General features: G+C 44.5%; 5 protein-coding genes across 5 annotated transcripts; 3 read left to right on the forward strand and 2 right to left on the reverse strand.

Annotated features, from left to right (window-relative positions):
* Positions 1-594: 594 nt before the first annotated feature.
* On the reverse strand, positions 595-2040 carry TRIREDRAFT_67699 (Pyruvate/2-oxoglutarate dehydrogenase; the record flags this gene model as incomplete). The annotated part of the gene is made up of 1 exon (XM_006968348.1): positions 595-2040. The coding sequence occupies one exon, from the start codon at positions 2038-2040 to the stop codon at positions 595-597; it is 1446 nt and encodes a 481-aa protein (XP_006968410.1).
* Positions 2041-4834: 2794 nt separating this feature from the next.
* Positions 4835-6354, forward strand: TRIREDRAFT_5371 (uncharacterized protein; the record flags this gene model as incomplete). Its single annotated transcript, XM_006968210.1, has 2 exons — positions 4835-5126; positions 5180-6354. The coding sequence occupies 2 exons, from the start codon at positions 4835-4837 to the stop codon at positions 6352-6354; spliced, it is 1467 nt and encodes a 488-aa protein (XP_006968272.1).
* Positions 6355-6533: 179 nt separating this feature from the next.
* On the reverse strand, positions 6534-7494 carry TRIREDRAFT_110860 (uncharacterized protein; the record flags this gene model as incomplete). Its single annotated transcript, XM_006968349.1, has 2 exons — positions 6534-6566; positions 6820-7494. The coding sequence occupies 2 exons, from the start codon at positions 7492-7494 to the stop codon at positions 6534-6536; spliced, it is 708 nt and encodes a 235-aa protein (XP_006968411.1).
* A 1004-nt stretch (positions 7495-8498) lies between these two features.
* TRIREDRAFT_42152 (glycoside hydrolase family 75) lies at positions 8499-9361 on the forward strand (the record flags this gene model as incomplete). The annotated part of the gene is made up of 3 exons (XM_006968222.1): positions 8499-8597; positions 8667-9002; positions 9110-9361. Coding segments are annotated over 3 exons (687 nt in total), but the record flags the coding sequence as incomplete, so codon positions are not given.
* A 3158-nt stretch (positions 9362-12519) lies between these two features.
* TRIREDRAFT_110862 (uncharacterized protein) lies at positions 12520-13902 on the forward strand (the record flags this gene model as incomplete). Its single annotated transcript, XM_006968276.1, has 2 exons — positions 12520-13765; positions 13898-13902. 2 exons carry the CDS (start codon positions 12520-12522, stop codon positions 13900-13902), a joined length of 1251 nt encoding a protein of 416 aa, XP_006968338.1.
* Positions 13903-16183: the final 2281 nt, after the last annotated feature.

The raw sequence follows: 16183 nt of genomic DNA on the forward strand, positions 1-16183 counted from the left end.
GCATGCCCAGAACCAAGTCTGTAGTTACGCTGCCATAATGTAGTTTTATTGCAACTAAACCTTGTTTCTAGGGGTCATGTCAAAATGTTTAATGCTATAAGCTGTGGCATATATTATAATGTGGTTACCTGAGATACTAGGTATATATTCTTACTATTACTTACAACCAGCGAGGTAAGTAGCGATGTTAGGATAAGTGCCTGTTAGGTTGACGTTCTATAACGTTTACCAGTCGGCAGACTCAGCCATGTTTGAACTAACTTATATTCTTCAGGTAGCCGGCATGATCTTTGCACAGACTAAGAACATAAGGATATCACATAGTATAACATATCTTGCATATTTTACCCTTTGGCTCAGTAAGAAGGCTACGAAAAACTGAATAGGAGATTCAAGAGCCAGTAGATTTGAGTCTCTCTATATTCGGACAGTAAATTGAACGGTCTCGGGTTTTCAGGAGGCAATTGCAGTTAGTAAGTCAAACTTGGACCTCAAGAAGACAATGTTAGTTCTAATCGTGACTCTTCTTTATTATAAAACACTAGAACACTCTACCTAGAAAATAATCAGACAACAGAGAGACTCTAAGTCCTGTCATTTTAGAAAGTTCCAAACATTATTCAAGCTCTCTGCCAGTGAAGGATGGGCCCATATTGCATCCCTCAATGCCGTCCATTTGACCCCCCCAATCATCGCCATCTCCACTACACTCATTATCTCACCACCCTCAATTCCCAAGCAGGTGAACCCGAGAATCCTTTGAGATTCACTGTCAACAATTGCTTTCATCAAGCCTCTAGCCTCAGCCGTTTCCAGCGCTCGTGCAACATATGACATGGGCATGCTAGCAACCTGCAGTCTGCGACTTGGATATTGCTTACGAGCCTCGTGCTCGTGAAGGCCGACATGGCCAAGTTGCGGATCAGTGTAGACAACGTACGGCACAAGACGCTCGGCCACCGTAAGGTTTCCCTGCTCGAGCAAGTTGGTGCGCAGCAAGCGGAAGTCGTCGTAAGAGACATGTGTAAACGCGGGCCCACCTTTAACATCGCCAAGAGCCCAGACGTGACGGTTGGTTGTACGTAGCTGTGCGTCGGTTATAATATGGCCGCGAGCCGTTGTCTCAATACTAGCAGCGCCAAGATTCAGCATCTCCGTGTTGGGTACACGACCAGCGGCGAACAGGACATGAGACGCCTGTAGTTCCGACAGGCTGCCCTGACCTGACACTGTGACCAACACGGCGGACGCGGCCGTGGAGTCTCCATCGCCAGCAGGACGGATCGACGTAGGGGTCGCATTCAGAAGAACCCGGACACCGTCCTCCTTCAGCACGCCAAGCATGGCTTCGGCGACATCCGTATCTTCGCGAGGAAGTAGTTGTGCCCCTCGTTGTACGACAGTAACAGCAGCACCCAGTCGGCGAAAGAGCTGGCCGAATTCGAGGCCGATATAGCCGCCACCAATCACCACGAGATGAGAGGGCACAACCCCGAGCTCCTGTATCGTGGTTGAGTCGAGTAGAATGCTAGGTGGGAAAGCAGCCACATCGAGCCCATCAATCTTTGGTATCGCCGGGCGTTCTCCGCTGCAGATGAAGACACGATCGGCAGTGAGGTTCATCTCCGGACCGTCCATAGTGCGTACATGAACCGTCCGCTCATCCTTGAAACATGCGGTGCCAAAGATCAGGTTGACCCCGGCTTCGCGTATTCTACTTTCACTACCAGAACGAAATTGGTCGACGATGTCGCGCTTCCGCTGCCTCACGACCTTCATTCGGACCTTGATATCGTTCTCTGTAGAATCTGTTTCATCACCGGTGAATATCCCATACTGAGGACCCCGTCGCGCTAGGTAGCCAACTCGTCCAGACGCAACCATAGTCTTGGTCGGGGTGCATCCTTCGTTGACGCAGCAGCCACCAACATGCGAGCTCTCAATGAGGGCGGTTTTATGCTGCGCATTCGCGAAAGCCATGCTGAGCGGCGTGCCGCCTTGGCCAGAACCAATGATGATGGCATCATAATGGGTAGACATGGCTCGAGAGTTCTCTGCTTGTAGAAAATGTTTCGCCTTGAAAACTAGCCTTGAAGCTGTGGAATATGCAACACCACGCATGAATGCTTACAAGGTGTAGGATAATAGAAGCTGGAAAATGAATTAGACCTGAAAAGAAAAATAAATGACGGCGGCGGAGGCTTCCCCCTTTTTGTAAGCGTGACGACAGCTAAGATAATCTCGCGAAGCGGCCATTACAGCGTGCCAAACTGGGATCGAAGCACATGGGCCCCTTATTTGGAATGTCCAGCAATAGACTTCAGATGCGGAGGAATAGTGCGTCAGAGGCGGTGGAGTTTCGATCGGAAGCCTCAGTCGATTTCAGAGTTGAAACATGCCTCCCCTCTGCCTAATGTAGGTACTAGCTCATCAACATTCCAAAAGGTCCCGTCCTCGTAGCAGGCTCCCTCAAGATAAAGCCCTGGAACTGCGCATGAAGAAGAACACGGCAATTTGCGTCTGGATCTCGGGCGCCTAAAGCAAAGTGCCGACTGGAAGGATGGTTTGTGTTGAAGCCCATTGTAGGTTGCATCCTAGGATACGGCATAAGTGCATGTGGTTGGCTACCTATATCATGGAGTCGCCCGGTTTATATGCAACCAAGGCTACCTTACTCTTGAGCAATATTAGCGTGACACGTAGTGCTTTACTAAAGATAGATAGGTTCCTTAGGTCAAGTATGCCTAAGGTACCTACCTAGTAGCAACGCGCGACTTCATCTTAATCTTCAGTAAAGAAACGTCAGCGAATTACCTAGGTACTTAGGTAGCGATAAAATTAATACCCATAGGTATACTGCCCTAGGTAACCTAGATGTAGGTACCTAAGTAATCAAGGCTTCTTCAACCTATTCTCTTAGCCAATAGGTATTAATTCTAGCGCCTTGTAATGATCATACCTTTAGCGATGTCCGATGACCCCCTGGTCTTAATCTAATGCCATCTTGCGATTTGCATATGTGTCTTGGAATTAGATTGGACATGATACCTGAAGGAACCGGGTCACTAGTGCTGTCTGGTGTTGGAAATGGTCCCAAAAATCGGAGTGTCTGCTCTGCTCTACTCTATGATGAAATGCTTTAAGGAACCTTCCAGGCCTTGGACTTCATAAAGTTTGTCCTATTTGTTCTGAAGAGTACGACTGCTGGGACGAAGGTCCATTCAGCAGCGTAGTCGTCCTCTGCATTCCAACCTGGCACTGTCACCCTAATGTCTGCGTTGATTGCATATGTGTAGTGAGCTGCACGGGTCATTCTAAGCTGTTAGGAGTAATGCGAGCATGCAGGTATCTTAGTATCGGGCACCTATCTTGATAGCAAAACAACGCTATGTCATGAGCGGACATGTCAGTAAACACTTAAGGTAGTAGCGTATCCTTTCAGCCACCTCAAGTCTGTTAGTACACGTCTCACGGTGCTGTTGGCCGTTGCTTGGTGAGCCTTATGCGCCGATATCTAAAGCAGGATTGCCTCCAGCTCCGAGGACCGATAACTCCAGAGCTCTTTTGCCCCTCCATGGGCGACCTTCATATGCTGTACTGAACAAACTGCCGAAAGTGGCACTGGTTCCATCGTCTGTTGCACACTAGCATATGCATTTGTAATTCGCAAGAAGCAGATCCAAGCCCTGGTCACTACAGGTCGCATGGTTATGTGTGACAGAACAAAAACACTCTTGGAGGCTCTCGGGCATTGAACAACGGCAAGTCTCGTCAGGCGCTCGCCAAAGCCTATTGAGTGGCGTTAATCCGCTGCGTCAACCATGCTTGGATATGTTCCGACGTTGTCATGAGTGGTCCATCCCACTGAGTCTCACCCTCACTTGCACTAAGCGGTTGAAAAGGAGCTTCCACCATCACATATCGAAAAGGTGGATGCTGACTTTTCACTCATGCTCCTTTCAAGGCATATAGAGTCGCTCAACATCAACATCCTGTTTTCGTTATAGAGGAAATTGGGCTATATGTGAGTTCTTTAATTCCATTGTAATCGTAATGTGTGAATCCTGGACTCCAATGCATGAGAAGACGTCCTCAATCTGCGAACGGCTGATACCCGCACCCCAAAGCTACGCGGTTGAGGTTTTGGTTTCTTTACACAACCTCTCGTAGCTGGCCTTTGCAATTTTGTCTGTCCTATTAACGTACTTGGCATCGGATTGCCGGTACCTGAGAGTAGTTAACGGGACTGTACGCCCTGTAGTAGACGTGCTCGATTGCTGCCAATTTCAGCGGTGCGGTGTGGCCGTCGATTCGACGGAATTAGGTACCTATGCATTTGCAAGGCAAAGTACTTGGAGGGAGGTGCAGAAGTCAAGTATTCCGTCACTGTCGATAAAGCGCGCGATAGCTATCCCTCTGCAGATCTGGAGTCCCAAAGGAAACTGCTTGGCCGTTTGCGAGTGATACTCTGGAGCGACGAGATAACAGCGATAGAGAGCATGAATGGATATCTATTTTCGCATGCCATATGATATTCTGCAGCCTACATACTTACAGTCACGATATCGCCAAACCCGGACATACCTCAAAGCATTCAGCTAGTACCTTAGTACTAATAAATACCCCACCGTACCTACCTTATGACAAGCTGAATCGGGTCGTCGGACTTTAGTTACTCCACTCGCAAGAGATTGCCAACGCACCACAGGCGGCGAGAGAAATTTTAACACGACGCGTAAATGAACCGCCATCCAACCGTACCTCAAAGAGCGTATCGAGAACTGTCAAACTGAGCCCTGTATCTTGTTCCAGATATCGCTGCACTTGGAACTCAATGGCACACTCTAAATCTGCAAAGCGAAAGCGGAATGGCCAAGTGCAGATCCCTCAAAAGCATATCAAGGTCGAAAAGGCCACATCGGCTGTGGTCCCGCCGCCTGAAGATGAACGATTCGAGATCAAGCGTTTAGAAACAGTCATCTCGAATGAGGAGCTTGACATCACGATTGAAACACTTACCACTCTAGCGCAGCACCCGAGCTTGACGAAGTCGAAGCTCTGCAGGAACCTGAGGACGGCTGTATACGACTTTCGCCAATCCTGTACCACCGGTGTCAATGCCACCAGTGAGTCCGGTTCTTTTACCATCAGCGAATGGCGAATCTAATGTGTTCCTTAGAGGATGGTGCTAACCTGACGGCGCGTGTGTCTGCCGCACTTGCTGACGAAAAATTCCTTGAGGCGAGAATCTTGCTTGCTGAGATGCGACTCCGAGGAGAAGAGCCTAAACTCGGCGCGCTGTGCCGTTGGGTGCGAGATCTCGATGTTGTCACGCAGCCAAAAGGCGTGAGCATCGATAATCCAAAACGGTCGCCCAAGGATGAGGAACTCCTCAGGGTACTTGACGCTGTCCTTCGTGTCAGCTGCCCGGTCGATCACAGCGTCGGTCTTACAGAGCCGCTCCTCGGCTCTTCCCCTCGAATAGCCTTTCAAGCCACATGGGATGTGCGCCCCCCTGTCCTGCCTCAACAGGTTTACAACTCTGTTTTGGATAAGACTATCTTCTCTTCCGTACCAAGCTCAGTCGCTTCTTCTCTTCGCATCATCGAGACCACACCTGGCCACCTCCGCAACCCCCCCAATTACCATCCGGCCATCCTATATGCTTCTCAGCCGAATACCGTACCGCTTTCACCGGAGGCTCCCCAAATAACACATCACAAGCATCCCAACGTGCCCAATCTTAGTCTCGCGACGAATGTTCTCTCGCCTGAAGAATGCAAAGCCATCATTGCCGTGGGCGAAACGGTCGGCTTCCTCCCAGACACGCCAATACGTGAGGGTGGCGATACCAGTGTTTTGGCACACAACTTCTATTGGATCATCGATACCGCATTTCACGACAAGCTGTGGTCGCGTATCGCTCCGTTCGTGCCACCCTCAATTGACGGCCGCTTAAGTCGTGGCCTGAATAGACGTTTTCGTGTGTATCGATATGTTCCCGGTGCGGAATATCGATGCCATATCGATGGTGCTTGGCCGCCGTCCGGCATCCAACCGGACGATACGTATGTGTACGATGATTCGCCTGCAGGAAAGAAGCAGAGCTCGCTATTCACTTTCTTACTCTATCTCAACGACGAGTTTGAAGGAGGTGAAACAACGTTCTTCATGCCAGCATCCGTTGAAGGCACGCTTAATGCCTACAGAGTGCGGCCAGTCATAGGCGGCGTCGCGATATTTCCACATGGAGAGACCCGAGGGGCTTTGCTGCACGAAGGTTCAAGCGTGACAAAGGGCGCCAAGTATATCATACGCACAGATATTGAGTATGACATAGATCCATCACCATAGGGCCCGGACATTTTTGTACGTAGAAACCTCAGTATATTGTACCCTGACGGCAGATTATTCGTGGTTTGTATTGCTCTTTATTCAAGACGAGAAACTGCGACGGAGGAGCCAAGTGACACAATGCTTGCAATTTTATCTTGAGATATTTACTGATTCGGGCTATATACTTGGTGGCACCTCTACAGCTTGCCTCTTAGGTACGCACCGCCATTCTATATACAAACAGTAGGTCGGGTATGTACGTTGGATGTGCGGGTCTCCACTTGAAGAAGACCTTTAATGGGAAATCCTGTCTCCGAGCTCTTATGGTCACAAAGCTTAGTCGACGTTGCAGCGTCCGTTGGTGCAGACAAGGGCGTCAGAACAATCATCGTCCGAACCGCAGCTGGCACCTTGGCAGTGACCTGCCCAACTGCAAGACGATGGAGGCGGAGTTGAACCGCTGCCCGAACCTCCACCACATACGCCACTGATACAAGTAAGGTCATCGGAGCAATCATTGTCTGAGCCACAGCTGGCACCTTGGCAATGACCTGCCCAACTGCAAGTGCCACCGCCATTGCCCGGGTCACTGCCGCCGCCATTTCCGGGATCGCCTCCACCTCCATTGACGGGACCGGTTGGCTGCCCTGGGGCGTTGGTGTCAAAGTTATACAGAGTCTCGTCCAGAATCTGCCAAGAGATGTCGATATGTCCGGCGTTGCATGCATTCGAGTTTAGGGAATCAAGAGCCGAAAAGCTGAAATCCAAGCCAGGAGCTCCATTAGGATTCCATTGAGTGTTGGAGGAGGATCCGGTACCACATCGCTCACAGCCGTCACCGATGAAGAATGGCGTGCTGGAAGGCTGTCCATTGACGCTGACCACAACCCGTTTACCGCAAAACTTGGCTAAGTTTCCAGCCAGAAGGGTGTGGTTCATAGCAACAAGGTTGTTGCTATGGACGTTGTTCAAGGTCCAGGGGAGGAACTGACTGCATTCGACAAAGCCCGTGTTCATGTTCGTGAAATCGTTGAAGCAGGATTGCGGGTGCTCAATATCGTAATAGTAGGTTCCAAAGCCATTTCCGGAATTAATAACTGACTGCCCAAGTGCTAGCTTGGCTAACATGCTGACAGACGCGACAGTTTCGGCCCTCATATTTGCAAGTTGCTTGATGGATATTGTAGAGAATGCTGGAGGAGCTCTGGGAAAGATTGACTTGTTTAGGGGAGGAGTGCTGCCAGTAGTTGTTAAGATGAGGTTGGAAATGCTCTGATATTTATATTTCCACAGGTACAAAGAACACTGCGAGTGATAGAGAACAAACGGCCCGAAGCAACATACGAGGGATTGAAGCAGCATATGATCTAACTGAGCAAAACCCTTACACATAATAGCTTGATATAAGCTTACGAATACCATCTTCCTGCCCTTCTAGGCAAAAGAAACAAGCAACGAGCTCAAACATGCTGCTAGGGACACCATGCATCCAGGTATTACACTCGTTAATGGAAATGCATAGTATTCTGCCTTCCTCTTTGGAAGAACAACTTCCAATCGCGCGTTAGACATATGACAACCGGGCTCCATCCAGAGCGAGTTATCCTTGCCATCCAGAAATTATCTGCCCCACCTACGGAGTAAGTACTGAGACTGAAACTGTCCTTCTAGAACCAGATGACAGCACCCTAAATAGGTACGCAACCTCTTCTCAATCCTAGAATGATTCGAGCCCGAGAAGCTTACAAGAAGTATAGGAGTGGCTTATGGGAGCAGAAAGGCTGCATGGCCGAGTGATTGGGTAACTCATCCTGTGCAGGCGGACGTTTTCATATTCTAGTAGCTGCAACCAAGCGAATCAGAGCAGAGAACTCTCACATGCATTGATCCTACGCACACGCTCAACCTTCCTGATTAAGCTTACCTTAGTGTGTGGCGTGGTATGGGAAAGGGGATAGCCCGAAGAGGAATCTCACCGCTTTGGACCCTATTCCGCATTTGACAACCACCCACCCTTGCAAACTCGTATCCTGCGAGCGTTACAAAGTACCACAGGTTCAAGTATAAAAGGCGATATCATTGTCAGGTACCGGGAGTAGAAACACCAACTTCGACCCTGTCTGGTGAACACTCCACTAAAGCGCTTGAACGTCTTCTTCACAATGCAGTCTTCGATTCTCTTCACACTCCTCGCTGCTGGCACCACTTCTGTGGCTTACACCATTCCCGCCAATCTTCAAGCAATTTACAATGCCCACAAGGTCTGGATTGCTTTGCAGATTCGTCGATTAACAGATCAAATGAGGCAACCACTAACATTAATGTATTAGGCCGGCACGTGCGCCAAACCACTCTCAGGAACCTCTTCGTCTGGAGCTGTCTTCTGCGGAGATATACCGAATGCCATCTTTCTCAAGGGGAGTTCTGGAAACTATGACAACATGGACGTCGATTGCGACGGCGCCGACGACAAAGCCGGCGATTGCTCCAATGACCCTACTGGCTTTGGCGAGACGGCATTTAAAGACACTGTGCAGTCATATGGCATCCCGGATCTAAACGCAAACATTCACCCCTATGTGGTTGTTAATGAGAAGCCCTTCTTTGACGGCCAGCAGTATATAAAGCCCTTGAGTGTCATGGCTGTCGTCTGCAACAATCAAGTGGTGAGTCACATGCTGGCTGCCTCTTCTAAATCATAGACCTTCTACAGCGATATGTCCCCTGCCTCGTGCCCCTTTAGTAAGCTTCACTAACTAGCCCAAACTCCTAGTGGTATGGTATCTGGGGCGACACCAATACAGAGCCAACAACCGGAGAGGCATCAATCTCACTTGCTCAACTGTGTTTTCCCAATGAGCATCTTAACGGCGACTTTGGACATGGGGCAAAAGATGTGCTTTACATCGGCTTCATCGGTGATGATACAGTACCAGGCAAAAACGGTGCGAAGTGGAATGCCCAGAATGTCTCAGAGTTTGAAGCCAGCATCAAGTCTTTGGGAGACCGACTTGTCCAGGGTCTCGGCGGGGACAACGGCGGCACCACGCCTCCTCCCACGACCTGTTCCTGGGAGGGCCACTGCATCGGTGCCTCGTGCAGCTCCGACGATGACTGCTCGGACGATTATGTTTGCTCCAGTGGCAAGTGTGCTGCGAATAGTGGGAGTGTAACTCCTCCCCCTCCTCCCCCCACCAGCTGCTCTTGGGAGGGACACTGCATTGGCGCCGCATGTGGCTCCGATGATGACTGCTCTGATGATTACGTTTGCAGGAGTGGCAAGTGCTCCGCAGATTAATGAGTCCCAAGATCACAAGTAGATGTATGCGCTATCAATTCAGCTGTGGGTTTACCGCTCGAGGAATGATAATCCTCAGTCAGTGGCATATGTCACAACGATCGGCAGTAGGAGTGCTCTTGTCGGTACTGATTTCCAAGATCCCAGCAGGTAGTTAAACTGAAGAGATCGCCGTGCTGTACGTGGCAATGTCAGGTCAGACTAAGTAGGTAGCTTAAGACGACATTGGGTGAGGTTATGCTTACATGCTGACTACGCTTACCTAGATTGTGATATCGAGTTTGGAACTGAGACGATCAAGATAGGTAGACATACTGGACAGTGTAGACCACATATCCGGCGGACAATGCAGCGTGGTCGTCTAGCGAAACTACTAGATCCAACTTCACTTAATAAGTGTGTAGTAAACACTACTTCATTTTAGCTGAGACTTATGAATCATGGAAATGACTCACAGTGGCGTTTACTGGACGAGAAAAAACCATCTCAAATAAGTAATTAATGAGTCAATATCAATCTTGTCATTTCACACTGCGACACGCTACCCGAAAGTGCAAGCGATGCGTGTCACGGGGCAAGATCTAGGCGGCGTCCCGGAGCAACCCGGTTGATCTGGCTCGAGGTGAGTGTATAAGTAGGACGATTTTTTTCCACTCACTCATGACATCTCATATTCTAGTATTTTTCAAGAAATCCGTGCTCCTCGATACATTCCCTTGTAAACCACTTCTCCGTTAAAATCACTTGCCCTTTCAATGAGAGCAACCGCCAACGAGCAAATGACAGAAACAGCCGGAGATACATGCCCATCTCTGTGTAGGCTATGCAACATAGCATTGTTTGGAGCAAATGAATGGCGACAACACGCAAAGAGCGATCTACAGTATGCCTTACAGCGATGGATTACAGCGATGGAAAAAAACACGTGTGATACTAATCTTTCCTGCCTTGTTAGTGTCTACAGCCTTCGGATGAGAATTGCGGAACCTGGAACTGTCGTATTGCCCTTGGCATCGTCAAGGGGAGGAGTGGCTGTTGAGGCGGATGGCGCTTCTCAACACGACGACAACACCGACAATGTCGCCTCAGAGCACTCGGAGATTCCGACATTTGATCCCGCACAATGTCTCTTCTGCGGCGCGCGCAATGGTACCTTTCACAATAATTTTGCTCACATGTCTAGCAAGCATAGCTTCGCCATACCATATCAAGATTGCTTGATAGTCAAGCTCGATGCACTCCTTAGACACCTGCACCTTGTTATTTACGGATATGGCGAATGCATCCTATGCGCCACACGCCGCGGTACTGTTGAAGCCATTCAGCATCATATGATGGCAAAGGGTCATTGCCGCTTCGACATCGTCTCGGATATTACAGGGTTCTACAATATTCCTGTGCTTGGATTTCGAGCTGCTGGAGAGTTACTACGATTGTCAACAGGGAAGGTGATTAGCCGCCGTGCATCTTCAGCAGGCGGAGCTCTTCTAAGAAGGGGACATTCTCTGAGAGAGAGTCGCCACCTAAAGACTAATGTCTCACCGCCAGCAACACCCTCACGTTTCTCAAATGTTATTCTGGACAGGACCAATGATATCACAGCACCCTCTTGTACCCAGCTCTCGAAATTATCCCGCAGCGATCAACAACGCCTGGCTCATTTGTCTAACCACGAACTGCAATCGCTGCTTCTCACAAGTGCGAGAAATATCAACCAATTAAAGCGAAAAGAGAAAGACACACAGCTAAAGCTAGAGATAGCAGGAAACACAACTCTAACAAAGCACTTTAGGATGGATACATCTAAGCGATTCAGAGGCCTTTGGGGCTAGGTTGAGGGTATAATCTATATAACAGTAAACATTTCTTAGCTAGATAATCAAGTTACTGCTAGAGCTCATCTATGCACTATTTAGCTATTCACGTACCTAGACGTCTCTGACTAATGTGGACTATGCATGTTGCATAAAGCTTGCTCTCCTAGGACATTTAGGACTTTCCCTTTACACTACTTCCTTCTACTTACATTCTGCTGACCTTTATTAATACTACTGTTGCAGTTCTCTTAGGCGGTGCGCGTTAGCCCGTTGTTGTTCTCTTTTGCGTTATGGAGTCAGTCTAGGTACTGCTGCTAGCAGCCATGCTTCCCTCGGACTGCTCTTTCGGAACATTGTTTAGAAGCCGGGATGGTCAAGATGGCACATGCGGCTCACTGAAGGTGCTCCAAACGACTCGCTTGCGATAAGGAATATCCAGGAAACTTCCAAGCAACACTTACCACCAGTCCAATGTCGCTATAGGGGAACAGGGTTCTAGCAGAGCAGCGAGAGCGAGGAGGAGCTCTGTAGAGGTAACTTATGCAGAAGGGTTATTTATTCCTTATGAAACTGTAAAGTATATTATATAACATCAGCATTACAATCACCTGCCGTTACTAGAATTTCTCAGGACTTGAAAATCTTCCAGAAGTGCCCCTGGGCGGAAATACCAGCACTTCTATAGATTGGATCCATAATAAAAACCAATAATTCCGATTTAGCGCTCCCAGCTGAGCGAACAACGCTGACTTGGGTCCCGAAACCAGTGCCTTATTAGTTAGGAGCATTGCTTAGCTGCATTCCCAGCTCGTTAGTCTATTCGGACACGTCTGAAGGTGGATTCGATAAGAGAGAGCTGAACCACTAGACAGTGAGAACTCTAGATCATAGGAGCTACTAGCAAGATATGGCTGATCGCCCTCAGGGGCAAGGCAATAAGCTAGTCTTGTCTACTGTAGTATATAAAGACAGACTTTGTATATATATAAGGACGTACCTATCATTGGAGCAAATGCTTCCTAAATACGTTGCCAAGTCTGTCAATCACCTATTCGAATGTTGCCCCAGATGAAGTATCTGTCAGCGTCTCTAGCAGTCTTGCTAGCAGCGTCTCCTCTCGCTCAAGCAACGCCAGCCCGTGGTTGTCGCGCATCTTGCAATGCAGCAGACAATCTTATTCGTTTGCTCCGCTCACCGTCCAATTTGCCAGAAGCACTGCCGTTTTGCAGCGAGTATCTCCAATTACCCGCTTCAACCATCACAGTCGGGACAGTGACGCCGACAACTACCGCATACTCTACAATCTTCACCAATGTGTTACCGACGATCACGATTGCCGCAGAACATGTCGACACGGTGATTCCCACCCGGACCGTAACGGTCACAAACGTACACACCGAAACGAGTATCGTGACCGATACATCTCTCACGACAGAGCTTGTCACCGTAACTGCCGCAGCGGTACAGCAACGTGCGGTCTCAACGCCCCTCTCGCAACAAATCACTCAGTCATATGGCTCGAGCAGGATATCGAGCGGTTGTGCTTGTCTGACAATTCCTATCTCAACAATTTCGGTGTCCGTGACAGGACAGACAGTCACGATCACAGAAACGGCCAAATTGACGACAACGGAACCCGAAGCTACGCAAATCCTTACATCGTATCGAACCACCACTCTAGCCGAGGTTGTCGAGACTACGACAATTGACAGCACAACTACTATTCCCGCGACTACGACTCAAGTATCAGTAGTCACATCTACTGTCACAGCCACTGCTGCTCCGTCTGCGACTGGATACTTCTACATCAGGAACGTGCGCCCAGCAGCCGACAACTTCTTCACGGGCAATTTCCTCCTGAACCGCGATTTCAGCGCAACCAACAAGGTCCAGGCTGCCACAATTGCCGGAGCCAATACTACAGCTCCTCGCATGGGTCTCACTCCTGAGGGCTACCTCACCATCATGCAATCCCGAGTAGCTGCCTCTGCCGCCACTGGCACAGAAGACCAGACTTGGGTCGCCTACGTTCATAGCAACATGAACAGCGAGCCCCTCGCTTTCGACAAATTGTCTAACGTCCAGGCGTGCTCAACCTGCCAACCGCTCAAGTTCCAGATCAGCCAAGAGTCTGACGGATTGTATATCAACTTTGCAAACGAGGGATCGAGAGCCATCTACATCTGCGGTCCTAATTCTAGCGCTGGTGTTGCCTTTTATGCATTCTGGACGGGCCTTACAGGACCTCCAACATCAAGCTGTTTCTTACAGCGGATATACGAGTCAAAGGAGGGAGTAGCTGGGCCAACGTTTGGTACGCCAACTCATGGATAAATCTATAGATATATTATACTTAAGTAGTCCTTTTTTTACTATAGTAGTCTATGCCTATATAAATATTATTATGCCTATACTACTAGTCTTATAACTACATACCTATTTAAAGTATAAGCTTATAGTATATCCTGCAGTTTATATTATATTATTAAGAGTTTATTAATTTTAACTACTAAGAGTTATTTTAAAGTAAAGGTAGTAGTAGTAAAGATAAAGGCAGTAGTAAAGTTAAAAGCAGTAATAAAAGTAAAGAAAGTAGTAAAGGCAGTAGTAAAGGTAAAAGCAGTAGTAAAGGTAAAAGTAATAGTAAAGGTAAAGGCAGTAGTAAAGGTAAAGGCAGTAGTAAAGGCAGTAATAGTAATAGTAAAAGTAGTATTTATAATAAAGGCAGAGATAGTAATAATAAAAGTAAAGGCAGTAGTTTAATAAAAGTCCTCCTATTTATATTATAATAAATTCCTATTTAAACTATAGTAGTTTATACTTATATTAAAATTATTATACTTATACTACTATTTCTATAACTATATACCTATTTATAATATAAGCTTATAGTATATTTTATAGTTTATATTATAATACTAAGACTTTATTAATTTTAACTATTTTTTTACTTAAGTCTTAAATCTTAATATTATAAATATTAGTATTATAAAAATAAAGCACTTAAAGCTTAAAGGCTATTATCTTAATATATTAATATTTTTAAAGTTATTTTAAAATACTAGTTTTATAAAGATTTATACTTTTTTTAGCTTATTAGTATTAAATATATTAAAGGTATTACTAGTACTAAAGGCAGTAGAATTTAATAGTAATAACTTTAATAATAAGAATTTTAATATATTAAAAATAATAGTAATAATAAAGCTAGTAGTAATAAAGCTAGTAGCTATAGCTATTAAATTTAATAGTAAAGACTTTAATAAAGTTAGATTTAATAACTTAAAGTAGCTATTTATTATATAATTTCTTAATAAGCCTAGCTTTATTAATCTTAAAAATCTAACTTAGCTGCTTTAAGAAAAAATACTATTATTACTATTATTATATATTAAAAAGGTATTAATACTACTGCTTATATATACTATATTATTATAATAAGCCTAGGAGATTATAAAAGCTTTTTAATTAGCTAATAAAATCCTTAAAGTTTCTTAATAAGCTTAAAAGGCTATAAAAGCTATATAATAAGTTATAAAAAATATAAAGTTATTATTAAAGCTATTAAAAACTACTTTAAAGTATTACTTTCTTATTTTACTATTATTAGTAATATATAATATATTTAATAAATTTTTTATATTTTTATAAATCTTTTATTATAATTATAGTCTTACTTTTTATATTAAGTATAGCTTTAACCCTTAGGTTATTAATAGCTAGTAAGTTTAAACTTATTACACTTTTATTTATAACTATACTAGGCCTTAGACTTTAATAAGCACTAGGATTTAATAAAGTTTAACTTAATAAATAAAATGCCTTTATAAAATTATAGCTTTAGTTATTAAATAAGCTAACTAAAAGTAGTTTTATTATATAATTTATATAAATTATAACTATTTACTATTAATTAATTTATTAAGGCATATTATATACTAGTAATAAACCTTAGCTTAATAATAATAAAAAAGAGATTTAATAAAGTATTAAGCTTTACTAATTAAAGAAATAGCCTAGATTTTTTAAAATAGTATAAGTAAGCCTACTTATTTTTAGTAATTTAATATTTATAATAATTATTAAAGAATTAAAATCTAAGCTTTTAATAGCTTATTAATAACCTAGGCCTAAATTAAAAAGCTATAAAATACTAACTTTTATTATTTTATTAAGACTAATAATAATAATAAAATTTAAGGTATTATTTAGTTATATAAATAGTTAAAAATAATATAATAATACTTTCTTAAAGTCTTTAAAATTAATAATATATATAAAACTAACTATTTTAATATATTTTTTTTTAAAGTTATTAGTATTATAAACTAGAAGTTAATAGCTAATTTTACTTTTAATTTAATTAATATAAAAAAGCAGAATAAATACTAGTAGCTATATAAAAAGCTAAAGGCTATTTAATAAAAGCTTTATATTTTAATACTATTTATAATTATTATAAATAAGAAAAATACACTTAAAAATACTTTTAGTAATATATTTTCTTTATTATAGTAATAACTTTATATTTACTATATAAATATAAATATCTTAGCCTAAATCTATATATATTAAAAAAGTAATTATTAAAAGACTAGTCTTATAACTACTATAAGTAAGTATTTATATATAAATATATATACTTAAAAAAAAAAAGTATATTTCTTATATACTTTTTACTTATTATATACTTAGCTAGGTATCTTAGTTAGGCGCAGCGTTACTTTTACTT

Source organism: Trichoderma reesei (genome assembly GCF_000167675.1).
Source record: "Trichoderma reesei QM6a unplaced genomic scaffold TRIREscaffold_22, whole genome shotgun sequence".
Taxonomy (NCBI): Eukaryota; Fungi; Ascomycota; class Sordariomycetes; order Hypocreales; family Hypocreaceae; genus Trichoderma; species Trichoderma reesei.